At 41.7% G+C, this 18,239-nt stretch overlaps 1 protein-coding gene across 1 annotated transcript in view; it reads right to left on the reverse strand.

Moving 5' to 3' along the window:
- TBC1D9 (TBC1 domain family member 9) overlaps positions 1–18,239 on the reverse strand; it is a 70,290-nt gene that overhangs the window by 35,194 nt on the left and 16,857 nt on the right. Inside the window, exons 2-6 of the mRNA XM_006121624.5 lie at positions 17,023–17,133; positions 7,534–7,652; positions 4,028–4,256; positions 2,041–2,302; positions 826–1,033 (exon numbers count right to left, since the gene is read on the reverse strand). Of these exons, the coding sequence (XP_006121686.1) occupies positions 826–1,033; positions 2,041–2,302; positions 4,028–4,256; positions 7,534–7,652; positions 17,023–17,133 (929 nt within the window). The remainder of the gene's footprint in view (positions 1–825; positions 1,034–2,040; positions 2,303–4,027; positions 4,257–7,533; positions 7,653–17,022; positions 17,134–18,239) is intronic.

Consider the following 18,239-nt stretch of genomic DNA (forward strand, 5'->3'; position numbering starts at 1 on the left):
AGGGTTTTTCAAAAATTAAAAATGGGGGTGTGATGCCAAAAAGTTTGGGAACCACTGCTGTAGAGGCTCCTACACAAAGTTCCAGAGCTCCTAGGTTCAAATCCACCTGCTGGTGGTTACAAGAGCTCCTATTGAAAATGAGCCATTTGCATTGCCACTGCAAAACTTTTGTCTTTTTGGGGAGAGGCGGGGGGATAGGCACCAGTGAACAACAAAAATTTTGACATTCAATTGACACTGTAGATGAAGACAACCATGCAGCATTTATGCAAATAGGAACTAACACAAAGAATTATCTAATATGTCACGTATATGAAAATCTTCCCTCCTTCCCCAGAATACAAACCAAAGCTGTACTTGATAAGAAGCATATCATTGTGACAGCATTTGTTTAAAACTGGGCAGACTGGCCAGGATGCTATTAATCGTTTGTTTTAAAACTGAATTCAAATCTTACCATTTGACTGTATTTTTACTGAAATGTGCTCTTGGTTAGCTCTAAAGAGGTTTAATCCCCCATTTGTCTGGAAGTACAAAAACCATGCTGTGGGCCTTAAGTATAAAAAATGTAAACCAGGGAAGGGAGAAGAATCTGGAGAGTCAGAAGGAAGGATAGGAAAGAGTCCCTGTGAACCATAGTAGAATGAGCATAAAACTGAAGTTGCTACTAACCTGAAGTTGCTACTTTGATCACCACATTACATTGTTCTGTGACAACCAGGGGATTAAACAGCTTCCCAGCACAAAGAATATTAATGTGAGAATCCACCTTAAAAAGCAGCCAAGTGAAATAACTTGCTGTAGATATTCAGAACTGACACTCACCTCTCGAAGGGGGATAATGAGGCTACACAAGTTCTCCTCCTTACTAGTAAAGCAGATGTAATTTGTAGAAACAAACATCTGACCCAAAATGTGCATTTTATTAAATGGGGTCCACAAGGTGCAATCTGTGTGTCCATCTAATTTCTCATCTTTGGGAAGTCGGAACAGTGCACGGTATCTCTCACTCTTTGCTCTAGCATCAAGATCCCTAAAGATGGTGTTTTAAGATACACAATATACATAAAAATACACTTCAGACATTTCTTTGCAGGCCACACAGTACATACATCTGCATGGAACTTATTAATTTATATAGCTGTATGCAAATGTGAAAAAAATCATTAGGAAAGTTATGTCTATAAGACAGCTTTATTAACATTTTGATTCAGGTACAGCATCGGGATTTCTTACTTTATAGATCCATTGTAGCTCTTTCTAATGTGCTAGTCACATATAATGTACCACTATTTAATATTATCCCTGCTACCAAAATGCTTTAAAAAATGTAGTGTGATACGATACACCTCAATCGTTACTATATAACAAAAGAAATGCAACTAAAATATAGGCTAGACTACATTTCATTAATATATTCAAAATGTAAAAATGATTAACAAGTTGCTATTCAGGTCCAGTGTCATGCCACCACTAGAGAAAGAAAGAAATACTTTCTGTATTGTATTTGGCTCAGACTTTTCTTTTGGTACTTTCTTTACTGTAAAATATAAGACTTGCATACAAGCAGAAATTCTGAGCAGGACCAACTACCTAAAGCCACAACTTTTTGCAGTTATAGAACTATATAAACACAAATGGGCCTGATTCTCATTTACATTAAGGCCTCTAAGGCCCTTTTACCCTGCCAGAGCCACGTAAAGTGTATATGTATTATAGTTTTATCCACTGTAAGGCTCCTCTGCCGTAGCCTTGTAAGTGGTACTTGGTGTAAATGACAATCTGGTCCAAATGTTCTCCTCTGACTGGTAACAGGCCTATAACGTTTGGCCAGATTTTTCCACATCCACTTTCAATGGCAGACCAAACAAGGAAGGTGGCAGACCAACAATAATTACTCTTCCTCTCTCACTACCACTACAAAGCTATAATGCATCTTGCATGAAAAGCATGGGGATATTATCAGAGAACATCTAGATAAAACTTTGGAAATAAAATGGTATACAAAGTCCCTATGATTAAAAGGTCTGTATTACCTACCGTTTCAGTGCAGATACTTTTTTGGGAGATTTCTTTTTTAGTTTTGGTAATGACTTGTCTTGTTCAAATCCTTCATTATCCAAGAGCTGTCTCATAGCTATGTTGGCAAGCTGTTCCATTAATTTGAATGTCTCATTGATACTGAGGAATACCGAGAAGAAATGTTCACTTGACCTTGTGCTCACTTTGATGAGGTCAGGAAAAAGCAACGTAGCATTCTTCTCAAGCTGAGTGATATCAACCCAGCGGATCACTAACTTTGCTGAACAAAGAAAACAGAAAAGATCAAGCACAAGAATGAATCATGAAAAAGGCAGGAGAAAAACGCTTTTGAATGCCAATGTGTGTGAAAGGGGGCGTTCATTCACCAATATGGTATTTTATACATCATATAATGAATTTAGATTGGATTTTCTTACATCTTGGCAAGGTGAAAGGACAGCACAAGCAGAGCCACCAAACTCACAAAGCAAAAAAAGATATATTTAGCCTAGTTGCCTAAAGTAGTTGTGTTTCAATATAATTTATTTATATATGAAACATTACACACAGATCGCATGTACCTTCATAGTTTTATCTCTTTTTGCCAAGATGTTTGCCCAAACTCTAATCTCCCTCTGCCCCACTACAGAGATCAGCAAACACAGTCTGGACTCACCAAATGGGCTGCCTACTAGGAATGTTAACTATTGTTTATTTACATAAATGTGTAACTGCTGGAAATTCTAACAGTTACAAGTTTACAGGCAGGAAGGGCAGGTGGGAGCCAATGCTTGCGGGAGTTGGCTTTTAAGCCAGCTCTCCATGAGTACTGGCTCCCATCTCCCTGAGCCCCACCTCTCTGATAAAGCAGCAGCAGTGCGGGGGCAGGAAGCTCCATGGGAGTCAATACACGCAGGGAGCTGTCTTGAAAGCCGCTTACCGTACTGACTCCTGTCTATCAGAGGCAGGAGAGGGGGGAAAGCAGGCAGCTCCATGGGAGCCAACTCCCTGCATGTGCCAGGCTGCTTCCAATCTGGGGGAAGTGAGGGGAAGACAGTTACACGAAGCTGGCACGTGCAGAGAGTTGGCTTAAAATCTAGCTCCCACTCCCTGCCCCGCTGCACCTGAAACAGAGGCAGCAGGGTGTGTGCATTTTGCATGTAGTCTATGTGATTAGCCAGTAAACTCAGGTTTATTGGTTAATCATGTGATGGACTACACACTAACTTCCCTACCGCCTACTACGCGGCCTCTAACATCCACGGAGGTTAACTAACAGATTCATGCTTTTCAAAAAAGGAAGGACTTACTTGAACCACAATTCATCATACCAACAACTGTGACAAAACAGACTAAAATTATAGATGAATTTAGCAACATTCAACCAATCTAATCTCCAACTGACTGTTTTTAGCCATAAGCAACTGTTTGTCGATCATTCAATTTCAATTGCTAGACTGCTTTATTTCAGGATTGCACCTGAGGTAAAACAACATTAATTGTAACAGATTATTGTGTGCTTTATTATAAACTAGAATATTTATCTGGCATTGCTTGGGCCCTTAACTCACTGCAGGGCCAAGTGAGAAGCACCTGTCCATGGCTGCAGCAGCAGGGACAGCCAGGGAAGGGGTGCATGTCCCCCAGCTGGGGAAGGTCCAAGTTCATCTGCCCCCACCATAGTGAGATATATTTGTGGGCAGAGTGCCAGTGAAGTAGTTAGAGGTGCAGGGTGCATACAATTTATCATGTGATTTCTGAACTGAACCCATGGATTCCACCATGTATGTAATTTTTAGGTATATAGTCAAATAAAGTATCACAACAATACTGAACTCCATCACTGGTGTGGTTGAGGACGTTAGTTCCTTGGCATGGGGATTATGTCTATTTAAATTTTTGCATAATACCCAGAGCTTTGTCCATGTCCAATAAATTAACAGTAATAAACCACTGTAGATTTCCTATCTATCCTAAAGTACCCAGATTGACCTGTTCAACATACCTTCTCTTCCCATGAGAAAGGAATAAAAGCAAAGGTGGTTAATACTGAGATACATCCAGCCCTGACGGGGGACTTTCCCCTTCCAATAACTGCAGGAGTAATAGTTCACCAATTTTTCCTCCTCTGGCATCCCAAACAGCTTGTGGAACTTTACTATGGCTTCCTTAAACTTTTCTGTGTCATCATCCTCTTTGATACCATTGATTTTGTTGTACTCTGCGATGATTCCCTGAGGAAAATATGAAGGATGTTAGCCATGAAAAAGATATGACATCTTTATCAGACATCAGACTTGGAATTTAAATGCCATAACCTCAGTCACCTTCCACCCATCTAATTATCTCTCTTCCTATCAGTGGTGAAGCCAGAAGAGCACATTTGAATGGGTGGGGGAGCACAACAGGATAGGGATGTAAGCGACTAATTGAGTGACTACTTGACCATTTGCTTCTCTCTCCCCTGCCTCTGTTTCAGAGGCAGCAAAAGGGGGGAAACAGGAGCCATTATATCCACAATGTGAGGGGGGGGGGAGGAGGAGGAGGAGGAGAAGCAGAGCTGCAGCAATCGAGGACCCAGTGTGAACTGGGACCATTGAGTCCTGGCTCGTGCAGCTCCCAGGAGGTAACCCCACTGTGGCTCTGCACTTTAAATGTAGTAAGAGCCTCTGGGCTCTTAACAACCTTAGGACACAAGGGTAAGCTCCTGGCAGGAGCACCACACAGAGCAGTGTAAGACCTATTGCCCTGGCTCCTTTCCCTGGCTGCCTCACTTGGCATAGCATGATTAAGACCCCATGATTCAATCCTGCTCCCCAGCTAAATCACCAGGCAGGTTGGCAGGGGGTGGGTCGGGATGCAAAGTAGGTGGGGTCACAGCCTACCCGTGACTATGCCCCTATTTCCTACAAGCCAGACTCTCTGATGACTTTTCCCTCTTACCTTGCTTATGTCCCAGGTAAGTAACCAAACATACTCCTATATTTCTTAATGGCACTATCCCTACTATTACACTAATGAAGAGGTGAGGAAGAGGATCACTGCAATTTGTCAAAAAAAGTTCAAATACTTTTTTCCCCACCATATTTTGGTGAAAACCTATAGAAAAACTGAATTATGGAAAAATGTTAGCCAACTCTAATGAGAGAGACTTGGTAAAACAGAATACCAATGTTAATTTGACTGTAAGCTCTTTGGAGCAAGGATTGGTTTTCTGTTCTTGTTGGTACAGCACCTAGCACAACAAGGTCTGGGACCATAACTAGTGATCCTACATGCTGTGGTAATAAAAACACAACACGTGGTTTTCTTATAGTGATCTATTTTCAAAATAAGTGGTGAGAAGAGAGGCATGGTTATTGCCAGTAGAGCAGCTGGTCCTTTTCTTTTTATTATCTCAACAGAATATGGGAAATGCCACAAGCAATTTCATTCAGTGTGGTGACGGGATCAAACACACAAGGAACAGTGCAATTCAGATTCTGGTAGAGCTGCCCAATTTTCAAGAACAGGCAGCCCTCAAAGTGCTTTCTAATTGTCCAGTTTTAAGCTACTAAATCTACCTCAAATACCCCTAATACAAGGCTTCCATGTCCTCTTCCCCACCCCATTCCAGGCACCATATTATCTGAGTAAAAAAGGAATAGGCTTTCACTAGAGGAGTTTTAGTCTAAATAAAAACAAAGCCAGTCAGAAACTCCGCCATTGTGATTTTCTCAAGGACAAAAAAATAATTTATGGTCTTTCTTAGTAGAATGTTGAATGAAAGGCTAGTACAGGTTGGACCTCGCTGGTCCAGCAAATGAGGAAATTTGCTGGACCAGGGAAAGTTCCCCTGCTGCTGGCTTTCTAGTCCACCACTGGCTCCACTTCCAGCCCCGGTTGGTCACCCAGCTGACAGCCTCAGCCAGGCTGCCTGCCAATGGTCCCAGATAGGTGGGTGCTGAGCAGCCCTGTCCCAGCTCCCCTGCCAGGCTGCCGCTGCACCCCTGCCAGACTGCCACAGCCTGGTCCCCCTGCTGCACTGTCACAATCCTGGATCAGCTCTCTTCAGCCACATGCTGTCACTGCACCAAGAAGAAGCCAGAGGGCGGAGCCAGGAGGCTGGACCATTTAAATAGTGCTAGGTTGCCGCACAGCCCCAGCTTTGTCTCCAGCTCCCCAACTCACACAGCTCTGGCCTCCTATCAGGCTGCGTGTAGCTCTGGCCCCCCAGTTTCTGCAGCCCCCCTGCCAGGCTGACACATGGCGCTCTCTCCCGGCCAAGCAGCCCCAGCCCTGGCTCCTCTGCTGGTCTCCCTACTCATGCAGCCCCAGCTCCCCTTCTGGGCTGCTGCTAGATCTGCTGGGCTCCCAGCTGCTTCCAGACTTCTGGGCACTGGGGCACTCTAGCCCAGGAACATCCGTTGTCCTGCCAGACCACAGAGTCCCGGTTTAGGGAGATGCAACCTGGTTTTGGTAACTGAAGTGATAGAAAAGTTCTTGTTTACTAATTCAACTATTACAACATGGGAGAAAAATTAATCCTCTGTAACATGCTCGCTCTTTAACCTAAAGATTTAAAAGGAAATTTCTTTTTCTTCTCTTCAAATTGGTGTAGATTTCTGATTACTTTGGGGAGCATGGTCAGAGTGGTGAAGCTTTCTTTGTTGTACAAATATTCAGTTATGCAGCAGTTTTAGTAGTAATACTCTTCTAAACAAAGCTGTAGTTGACAGCACAGTTGTCTCATGGAAATAGGTATTTTAATGCTACAGGTTTAAACCATTTATAAATTTATTCTATTTATTTCTGATCTGTCAGTGAAATTTACAGAAGTACAGCTGATTATTAAGAAATATAATTATTACATGAGAGGTTAAAGAATGGAATGAGATGGAACTAACAGACTTCATCTACATACATTTTATGTACTGGTATAAATATTATGGTTAGAAGTATAATTCTGTCAGGAAATGACTGCAGTGGTAATCAGCGCCTTTATTTCAGTGTGACTGCATTTACCCTAAATGTACTGGTATAACTGAAGTGGTACAATATTTGTGCATAGACAAAGCCTACTTTATTCTTCTAAGTTGCTGTATGTAACAGAGAAAAACATAACTCACTCTAAACAGAGACAAAAGCATCAGCTATTTTAACTATTTACAGTTCTATTAATAAACCAATATGTTTATTTTCAAAATATTCATCACACATACTTAAAAATTCCAAAGCATAAGTGAATCACAGAAATAGTTTGTTCCTAAAACCAACACATTTTTTCTTTAATCTACTTCATATGTTGAATTAAAAACAAAAAGGACAGGTCAAATGGAGAGTCTCACATAAAATTATTTTGATTACACTGATATTTACGTTCTGGCAAATTTCCTTAATCTAGATATGCACCCAATGTTGCTTTCCTTTCAAGGATCACAGGAGTGTACAGATCACTGGGTGAGATGCAAGGAGACATCACAGTTCTATGGTCACATCTAAAATTAACAACAGCTGCTATATATATGCTACCTGTATTTTTCCTCTGACAAACGTGTTTATGTCATTTTCATTTTCAAAGATGGACAGAGTTTGCAACAGATTCTGTTCAAGCCATTCCCAATGTTCAGTGATTTCCTTCCTTGAACAACCTGCACAAAAGAACAAAGTAAATAATTTGCAGATGTCTGAAATGTGTTCATTCTGAACCACAACAACAAATGAGATTTCAAGAAAGTTCTTCAGCAGCGAAACAGGTTAATGTTTCACAAAGAAACAAATGTCTCAAACTCAGTAAATTGAAAAATTCTCTCTCATCCCTCCACTATTAATGATCAGCAGCAACTCTCAAGATCATCTTGTGTTAAGCAGAACTCACCAGGATTATGGTAAAAAATTTTCAGTACCAGCATTTAGTTTAAAGACTAACGAAGACTACTAAATTAACAATTCTAAAAAGGTATGAATTGTAGTGAGTTTGTGGAATTGGAAGTGACATGCTACTAACGTCTAATTACATGAGGTAGTGGTTGCATTTGTTAGAAGCACAAACCAAAAGATAATTGTACATAATATAAATTGTTATTGACTGATGTAAATCCTAATATATATGATATAGTTACCACATTTCAAGACCAAAAACACATCTGAAACAGACAGTGGAATTTGTCAATAGCCATCTTAAACCATAAAAGAAAGTAATCTAATCTAATTGTATCTTCCAAACTTAGAGACAAATTCTTCTGTCTGTTCTCAAAAGAATATGAATTTTAACAGCCCTCTAAAGGGAAGTACATCTTTTGTCAGAATATTACTTTTCAAGTCAAAGCTGACAATATTAAGCTTAGTTTCTAGAGAGACAGGAGGGAGACAAATAAGATTTCTGCCATGGAGAAACACATATACATATATTCTGAAAATGAATATAGGACTACGATAAAGGAACTTTTCCATGTATTGGGCATTTAATGTGCTGTGTTCGATTTTTTTTCTGCTGTAAGCTTCCACTAAACACCACTTCTACTTGCTCTAGGCTAGACCTGTTTTTGACTGTTCTATAGCCCGTGATGACAAAGATCTCTGTCCTAATATGGAAGGCAGGAATAAATGCAAGAGTACTAGTTTTAGGCATCAAGAGGCCTGCACTGGAATGGCAGGGTTTTTGTACAGACATTGGCTTAAGCAATCCTGGGTAGCCTATCCTGCTACGCCATGATAATATGCTGACATAAGTGTGCTACTGTCATGCTCTTCAGCCACACTGGTGTTGTATATGGCTGTGATAAACATACAGTGCTGGAGTATAAATTCAGATTTACAGAAGCACATATCACTGCACTACTATGTCCTCTTATTCACAGGTGTTGTGGGGCAACTTGTCTGCTCACTTGAAGGAATAGAAGAGAAAATGGTGTAAGCCCTGGGAATTCTCATCTTGGCGGAACCCAAGATGGTATGTTGGCATGACATTATATGCCAAAGGCATCTATCCTGCTCAGTCCAATAACAGATAATGGCTAGTTTTTAATGGAGGCAATGCTTCTTTCTTATCCTTCTGAAGAAGCTGTAGCCAAGAGACAGTAGTGGGTACCTTTGGGTAGATTTATACTACAAACCTGGGGTTAGCAGAATGAGAGTTAACAGATCTCGGATTTGTTAACCTATGACTTGAGCATCCACGCCCACCTATAACTGCAGGTTAAGAATTGTTAAACCCCGAGTCCCTACCTGGGGCTTGCAGTATGTGGGCCTGAGTCCAACCTTCATAACATCCTTCCAAAATGTGGCTACTTTAGCTCATTGTTCATGGTGGAGTGTGGAAAAACTTGATTGTCCAGAGGACAAAAAGTCAGCCCACAGGACTACAGAATACTTTGTCAGACTCCCAGAACATAAGACAAGTGAAGCCGCACCACGCTGTAGAGCAGTGGTCACCAACCAGTAGATCAGCATCTACCTATAGATCTTGGCGCCTGTGTCAGGTGATCCTGACTGGTTTGGCTAGGAGGCTATCAAGAGCCTGCACCTCCACCCCTTCTCCACCCATTGCCCTGCTGCTCCTGCCCAGAGCTACCCTCTGGGAGCCTCCTGCTTGTTGTGCAGAGTGGGGGAGACAGGCAGGGGGGCACTGATGTCACTCTGCCCCCTTCCCCTGTACCCCATCTTCCCAGAGTAAGGAGGGTGGGGCCTTGGCAAAGGGGTGGAACAGCGGTATTTGGGTTTGAGGTAGATCCTGGACTGACTTAAATTGAAAAAGTGATCTTGTGCTTAAAAAGGTTGGAGACCACTGCTGTAGAGTAACAGGGATTGAATCCTGGATCAGGCATGGGCCCTCCACCCCACAGGGTCCTGTGACCAAAGCAATGAATTACTGCAATTTGTTTATAGACAGAAGTAGGGTTCATCTTAAGCTCAGGGTTCAAATTCAGTCCCACACTATACTCTAGACATCCTCAGGCCAAAATCAGCCACTAAGAGTAAGATGAAGTCAATGATTTCCCAGCATGAAGCATAACAACAAGAGAAAGGGACAATGCAGAAGACAGAGGCAGAGACAGCACATGTTGTTTCTCATGATGTAAGCAGGGGCTGAACTGCTGCTTGCTGTCAGCCAGCTAAAAGGAGGGGTGGGTGTGCCCACTACAGTTGTTTAGCTCTGCAAGGTAATTAAGTGTTAACTGTTGACATGTAAATACTGCTCAGAAGAGAATCTGAGGTGTGGCTATGTAAATCCCATTCAGCCAGGGCTGATGGAAGGTCAGTGTTGGAATGGAATGTGGAGAATTGTATATAATTTGGGACTGTTGTGGGGGTAACTAATCATGCTACCCCTAAATGTGGGAACTGTAAAACATGCCACCAGTGCTTGCAGGAGAGACACCACCATCATGGTAAGAGGTCTCGGAAGAACAAGCTCCCCCCCTTCCAGAGTTGAGTCAACAGAGCTGGGGGAAAGGGCTGAAGGACTTGAGTCAGCCTACTTCACACCTGCCAGGGGTGAGCTATAAGACTGGCCCAGCCTGCACCTTTCCCCCTTTGTTTTAAGGACAGACCTCAAGCAGACTCCCTGAGGAGTCTTTTCTTTTGCTAGTCCAGTGAAAGCTGGATTCATTTGCCAGTCCATCTGATGGCTAAAGAGTTGAAATCACTGAGAGCTGAAATCACTGGTTTGGCTGAGTGCCAGACCTGTTGCACCAGTGAAATAGCGGTGACCAGCGGCGTGGCGTGGAGCAGCGGCAGGCGAGGAGTGGCCATCGGCAGCAGGCGAGGAGCGGCGACCAGCGCTGTGGCATGGTGCGGCAGCAGGCGAGGAGCGGCCATCAGCGGCGTGGTGTGGAGCGGCGGCAGGTGCCCTGTGGAGCATCCAGAGGCGTGGAACGAGACAGCTGCTGGAGCGTGGCGGAGTTTCGTATAAGGTGCCCTCTATCTATCCCCCGACCCCCATTTCTACCCAGGTTGGGAGGTGAAACCCTGAGGGTGAGCTTTGGGACTCTGGGTGGCACGGACTAGAGACAGAGACCTTTGGGGTGTCGGACTTTTTGGACTTCGGGCGATTCTTGGCTGGGGTGGGGGGTTGGCTCATGTTTGGGGTTATGAACTCGGTTTGTGGTGTTTTCCCCCAAGTTAATGCCGTATGACTTCTCTTTCTGTTTCATTAAATGTTTCTTTCCTACACTCAGACTCAGTGCTTGTGAGTGGGGAAGCATTGCCTCTCAGAGGCACCCAGGGGTGCATGAATTTCCCAGATTACTGGGTGGGGGCTCGAGCCGGTTCTATGTGTGATGGCCCCAAGATATTGAACCCAGCCCTGGTTACTGCCAGGCCTACCTGGCAGAAGGGTTACAATGGAAAAAAAAATCAGATTTCTGCTTCTGGGCCTGAACCCCACTCGCACATTGGTTTGAGCACATTGAGATGGCAACACAGGACCAGAAATGGGTCCAGAACTTACACAGGAGGAAAATCCCATTCTTTAAGCTATGTGAATAGCTTGCCCGGGCCTCAGAAGAAAGCACCAGATGAGAGAGCCCATAATGCTCCAAAAGCAGTTCCTATTGTTCTGTGGAAGCTAGAAACCCCAGATTGCACTAGATCCACTCTTAAGTCTGGTAAATCTATGGCTGACACAGTGGTCATAGAAGACTGGAAGGCAATTAAGGCTGTACCGTCTTCCAGGTTGATAAAAACTGAAATATTCCTAAAATTGTGAGTTTTGAATGGATGGGCTTTGTGAGCTACACAGGTGAAATTGATAGCTTTCATATACTCATCCTATGCCTGCCATTTCAAGCTAGTACATTCACAGGAAAGAATACTACAGTATTAAATCATTGTGCAGGCCTTTGTAGACCATCATGGACACACTGCATATTCATGGACGCATACACTGGATTCTAGGGCTATAAAATCCCAGTTAACCAGTTAGGACATGCCAGTAGCATCTACATGAGCCAATTGGTGCACAACACAGTATGCATTAGTACAACACATTGATGTGCATTAGAATTCACACCCCTTTGGTGTGCATTGTGTACATAAATCCTAAGTTATCTACTTCTCAATGGTGGCTCAGCAGATTTCAGGTTATTTTAACTGATTCTGTAGAGAGTGTCCTGCCAGGTTGTCCTCTCTCCATCTCATTTTTTCATTATTCTTTGTTGCTGATAATTGTCTACTTTATTCCTCAATACATTAATTGATCTGCCACAACACTGCATGTGAAATGAAAGCAAAACAAAGAGCAACTCCATCGATCTAAATAACCATGTTAAAGTATGTACTGCCCTTTCAGGTAGTATGTTCTGGTACACCTTTAAAGCCTAGTCAAGACAAAAAACTTAAAATTAAATCAGTGCAACTTTCTATATCCTTGTTTCTTAAACTGTGTTCCGCGGAGAACTCGCAGGTGTGCCGTGGCCATTTGAAGGAAAAAAACGCTGTGAGAGCTGCTGAAAAGCAGCGGGTGGTGTGAAGAGGTGAGGGAGTTGGGACATGGCTTGAAATGAGGTGGTGCTACCCGTTTTCCTCACGTGCCTCTGCGCCTGGCCTGCAACCGCTTGGGAAAGCTCCATGCCTTGGTTGCGTCCCTTGCCTGAGGGGAGGAGCGTTGCAGGGCCAGCAGCAGGGCCGGCTCTGATTGGCTGTCTCTGCTGCTACTCTGAGGATTCTGTCTGCCAGGGGAGAGAATGGTCCTAAAGCTGCCACCCCGACCGGGTCTTTGCACCACTGTCTTTAGCCCTCGCTTGTTACCCAAGACAGCTGAGGAAGGCCAGCACCTTCCACCCTCTTGCACAGACAAGGCCCTTCCTTTCAGTATCCTGTGTCAAAAATAAGAGAGCCAGGGGCTAGAACTATTGAAGGACAAAACATTAAGCAGTAAGGGACCCACTGTGAATTGGGGGGCAGAGTAAAGCCCTCAGTGCCCCTAATGCTGGTGTGGCTGCTATGGCTGTTGTCAGTCAGCTGCTTGACATTGACCCATGCTTGATAAGGTACCAAATTTATAATTTCCACCAAGATGAGTAAACAGAGTAAATTACATTTCCCTATCAAGAGAGAGGTCTAGAAGGCTTCATAGGGCAGTGAGCGAACGTTTTTGTCAGTAAAAGTGTCGTCCGTTGTTCAAGGGGCAAGCTTTTTCTTTTTTCTTTTTCCCCTCAACAAAAAATCCTTGGTGTTTCTCATAAAAACATTATTGTTTGGTTTTCCTCAGTCTTAAAAAGTTTAAGAAACGCTGTTCTATATAGATGAGGTTTTAAGCAAGGCAACAGGGAAGAGAAAGGATGCCAGACAATAAAGAGGACAAAACCTATTTTTGCACAGAACAGAGACTATATCAATTCCCTTCCGCCTGCCCCAGGTGTTACATTTGATCCCTGCATTACCTGGCTGAACTGCTGATATAATCTCAGACAGGATGCTTGATATGCTAATGAATTATATCAGCTCTTCAACATCAGAGCTGTTTGCAAACTCTGGCAGACTGGGATACAAGAGGAGGGGGGAATGGTGAGGATAGAAGGAAGAAATAAACACTTGAAAACAAAAGGGGATATCTTCATGGTTCTGTACATACAGCAAAACACTTAAAAAAAATAAAAAGACAGCAGCAACACTGTGGCAGTGAGTCTCTGAGCCCAGATCTGAAGACTCGGTCTCATGCTGTGGTGCTAAGAATACAATAAAACTATTTCTTCTCAAGCTGGAGCTCGGATGGGAAACATTTGCATAAAAATTTTTTAGTACCACAGAGTAAGCTATATACTGGTGCTCTGAGACAGGCTGCCATGGGTTGGTTGGTTTATTTTTGAAGTGCAGTCGTACCCCATAACAAGATGAGAGTTTGCCCGTGTGAGGAAATTTACTGGAAGCACTATCCTTGAATATTATAAGTTTACAGTTACATTGGCACAAACCCCCATGTGGGCATACTTATTCTGGAATATGAATTAAGCTGCTCTAGCAAAGTGACCAATAACATCTGTTCCTAGCCCGTTTTACAGAGAGGACTCTGACCCTCACAGTCACATTCATATTAGAAATAGTGACATTTTACATAATGTCAATATGTGGTAACTAAGCCCCCATCACAGAGCTAGATATAGCTTCAAACAATCAGCTAGTATGTGAGTGCAGACAAGACCATTGAGCTTTTCCTCCACAGTAGTGTTATGCTGCTGAATAAGTATGCCAGATACCAAACACATGATTTCTACTGCTCTACAACTATTCCTAGGAGCCAAGGATTATTGCATTATGGAAGGCAAATGAGACTGTAATGAGTTTCTGTAAAAATGGAAGAGTACAAGTGCCAAATAATTAGTGGCATACTTGTAAAAAACAGTAAAGAACAACTGTGCAATGAGAGAGATGGTTACATTTAAGGGGACATGGCTAAACATTGCAAAAACCTTTGTCCATTATATAAACATGAAAACTTTGATGAGATTAAGAAAGAATCACTTGGTTTTTCAAATGGTCACAGAAAGACGAAATAATCATGATGTGATGGTCTCAGGTGATACACAGATGGCCAGTTTTCAAGGCAGCATAAAGAATTTGCATGCAAGAAGACAGATTTTACTTTTCTTTATAGGCCATATTATTCAATTTAAGGGGTCAGACTTGAGCTACTACAGTCATTAATAAAAAACAAAACCTAAAACTAGCTTAAATTCAAGAAAAAACAATTTGGAATCAGTCCAGAGGCACCTTACAGACTAACAGATTTATTCAGGCTTAAGTTTTCATGGACAAAAACAGTGGGTCTTTGCCTACAAAAGCTTATGCTCAAAGAAATCTGTTAGTATTTAAGGTGCCACAGGACTCTGGTTTTGTGGCTACAGACTAACAAGCTACATGAAATTCAAGAAGCAACCAATAAAAGATACTAAGGCCAATGGGTACATTTTCTTATACCTTAATTTTTAAAAATTTCATTTTCTTAACTGGGAATATGGATTCTAGGGATTCAAAATAAAATAGGCTTATTTCCTAATCCAATTAAAATGTCAATTACCTACAGAACCAACTGAAAAAAAAACAACAGTTGTTTTTCTTAATGTTTAAGCAGTATTACAGTCTTGAAGATAGTTGATAGTTTTGTAATGTAGGTTCTTGTGAGGAGGGAGAAGACAATCAATCTCTCCATTCAGAGAGAATTTTTGGGATAGCTTTGCTTCCTCAGAACCAGATAGTGGTGTTTAAGCTGAGAAAAAGAGGGCTTGTTTGCACAGTGTTTGTGACCACTTATATTCAAGGAGCAGTATATATATATATAACAAACATGTTATATAAAGAAAATGCTCTTACACTGCATCACTGGTTTCTCCTCCAACTGGGAAGCAACTTGCATGGCCTAACGCCATCTGGTACAACAGAATGAGGTGGTAATAGTAAAAAACCTAGTAGGTTAAAATTATAATTCCAAAAAGTCATTGATAAAATAGTTGCACTATTTCTTGCTAAGGGAAAATCCACTAGAAGTCTGCTTGTAATGTGTGTGCAATCTGTGTGTGTGAAATCAACAGCTGATTAGCAGAAGCCTTCTTTCAGTTACAATTACCATCAAGGAGCTGCAAGACTATGTGGCTAAAAAAATATAGCTATACAAAAATTCCAGATTAGATTCAGACCATGACACAGCGCAGAGATTACCCTGGTCAGACTCATGAATCATTTAGTTCTAAGGATACATCGGGAGCACCTTTTATTAGCTCTACCTGCAACTTTTAATTCAGAAGTTCTCCACACCTGGTTTTACTACCACTCATACAATACTGAAGATTCAGAGGGGCAGCCGTGTTAGTCTGTACCTACAAAAACTTAAAAACAGAGAATAGTCCTGCAGTACCTTAGAGACTAACAAAAAATATAGATGGTATCAATACTGTAGTTTAGGTCACATCCCATTGAGAGATCTCAAATTAGTGATGTTGATGAATACTCATTGGCCTGTACAGAAACTGCATATGGATCCTTCTCTCCAAGAGCTGGGTTTTCAGTTCAATGTTCTTTAACAGCTATACGTTACATTTGGAAGAAACCAACATTGTGTTTCACTACCTCCCAACTCCATGAATGATCGGCAATGTTTGAAGAACATAGTGAGAAGACGCTGACCAAAAATGTCGCCAGCAACACAAATGTATACCAACTGGTTCAGGAAGGAGGTGTCAGGAGAATAAAAATTCCCTCCACGCCTCTCAGTTTTTGACAGAGAAGTATCACTTCAGTCATCTGAAGAAGTGGGTTGTACCCACAAAAGCTGTAGATGATACCATCTACATGTTTTGTTAGTCTTTAAAGTGTTACCAGACTATTTGTTTTTTTTAAAGTTTATTTAGAGACTGTTAGGGGAGTCTAGGTGTGAACATAAAACAAGGCTGACTTTAGACTACACCATCAGGAATAGTTAGGGATACTGTTCATCATATTAGATAAGCCCCCTACATGTCACCAGATGGCAAACTTTGCTCTCATACTGTGACCTAATAACCAGTTGGCAACTTTGCAGTATCAATATGCAGTATTATAGGATTGGTAATTGTATTGTTGAATTATAGTGGTATGTTCTATATTCAGATACTTCTATTAGAATCAGATATGGCCAAACAGATTCACAATTTATCTGCTGTTTCACGTTTCACAGTGTAGGATTTAGAATCATATGTTTGTTTGTTTTTTTTAAATGTTATTCTTGCTAAAAATCCTAGTTATATAGCAAAATAGCAATCTCACCAAAAATTCTCAACGATAGAAGAAAAGAGGTAAGTCCCAAATTTTGAAAAATCCAACAAACAAAAAATGTTTAGAAGTTATTCCTTCCATTTAACTGTTTCATGCACATACATTATGTGGCTTGCTGATTTCATAAGTATTTCCCTTAACAGACTTTCAGTTCCAGTTGATTGATACATTATCAAAAAATAACTGCACTTAGCTGACAGTGACACATTCCATGTGTTACATAGCATATGCCCTCCCCCCAAAATAATTCTGTTTCAGTGTATTTGTTCTTACCACAGGCAATAGTCCAGTAAACCAACGAGTCTGGGGCCTGGTAGAGGATTCGGTATGGTGCTACCCTGGCACTGGAGTCCAGCACAACATCAAGAGTACCCACTAGGAGACCTGTGGAACAGGAAATTGTGTTGGTGAATGCGCACTCCTAGATTATCTGTTGCATATTACATTACTGCATGACAAATCATTTCTGCCAACAGGTAAAAAACCTATCATCTACTAAATAGATTTCAGATTTAAAATACGAGTTGATGTTACTTTACAAAGAAAGAAAGCTAAATAAGAATAAAAGTATTTTTAAAGCATATTTTAAAACTTATTTAGCTGTAGCTTCTCAATTTCACTCTCTTTGGATTTTCCCTCAAAACACACTAAACACCCCCCAGAATTCAAATTTGGAATTTCAGGTAGGAAAAGAATAATCCACAGATTTCCAGAAGTAGTCTCCACACTTGCTGGAATGCCTGTTGAAAACAAGGTTACCCATGACTATATTTAGGGGCTATTTAATTGTGGTTAGACATTCAGGCCTGGGCTCTAGGGCCTTACAAGTTGGGAGGGCCCCAGAGCTTAGACCTTAGCCTGAACATAAACAAACAGTCCCAAAAGCCCACATCAGCTGTCACAGGCCAACTATGGGGTGCCTAATTGTGGACATACCCATACAACCAAACCGTTTTCAGCAGCAAGAAGCAGAATAATTAAGAACCTATGGACATGCCAAGGAAACTGTTGGAGATTACCAACAGTTGTGTATCAAGTTCTACTGGAAATCTCCCTGACCTCAGGGTAGCTAAAGACCATCTAATCTGTGGGGTTTTAGAAGATACTCTGCAAAGGAAAGACAAAAATAACAAAAGGGGGAATGTTCTTTAGTGTCTTGATTATGCGTAAAGATCACATAGAAGGTTTCCCCCACGCTCCACAAAGTTGGATTGTACCAGTTTTTGCTAGATAAGGGGGGTGGGGGAGTCTCAAAGAGTAGTACCAAGAGTGCTCTTGTACTATAGCCAACGAAGGTAAATGTACCTTTGCCATAGGCATCCTTTCTCCAAGTATTCATTAGATTTTGGAGTTAAACAGGAGTCAAAACAAAAACAATACAAAAAAACCCCACAAAACTTGAACACCAACTGTCTCTTCCTCTTTTCAATTGCTCATTTTCAGTTTCGTGAAGTCATAATTGTACTACTTCTCCAATTTTCTGTATTTCC

The sequence above is a fragment of the Pelodiscus sinensis genome, chromosome 4 (genome assembly GCF_052426305.1).
Source record: "Pelodiscus sinensis isolate ZL-2025 chromosome 4, ASM5242630v1, whole genome shotgun sequence".
Lineage (NCBI taxonomy): Eukaryota > Metazoa > Chordata > Testudines > Trionychidae > Pelodiscus > Pelodiscus sinensis.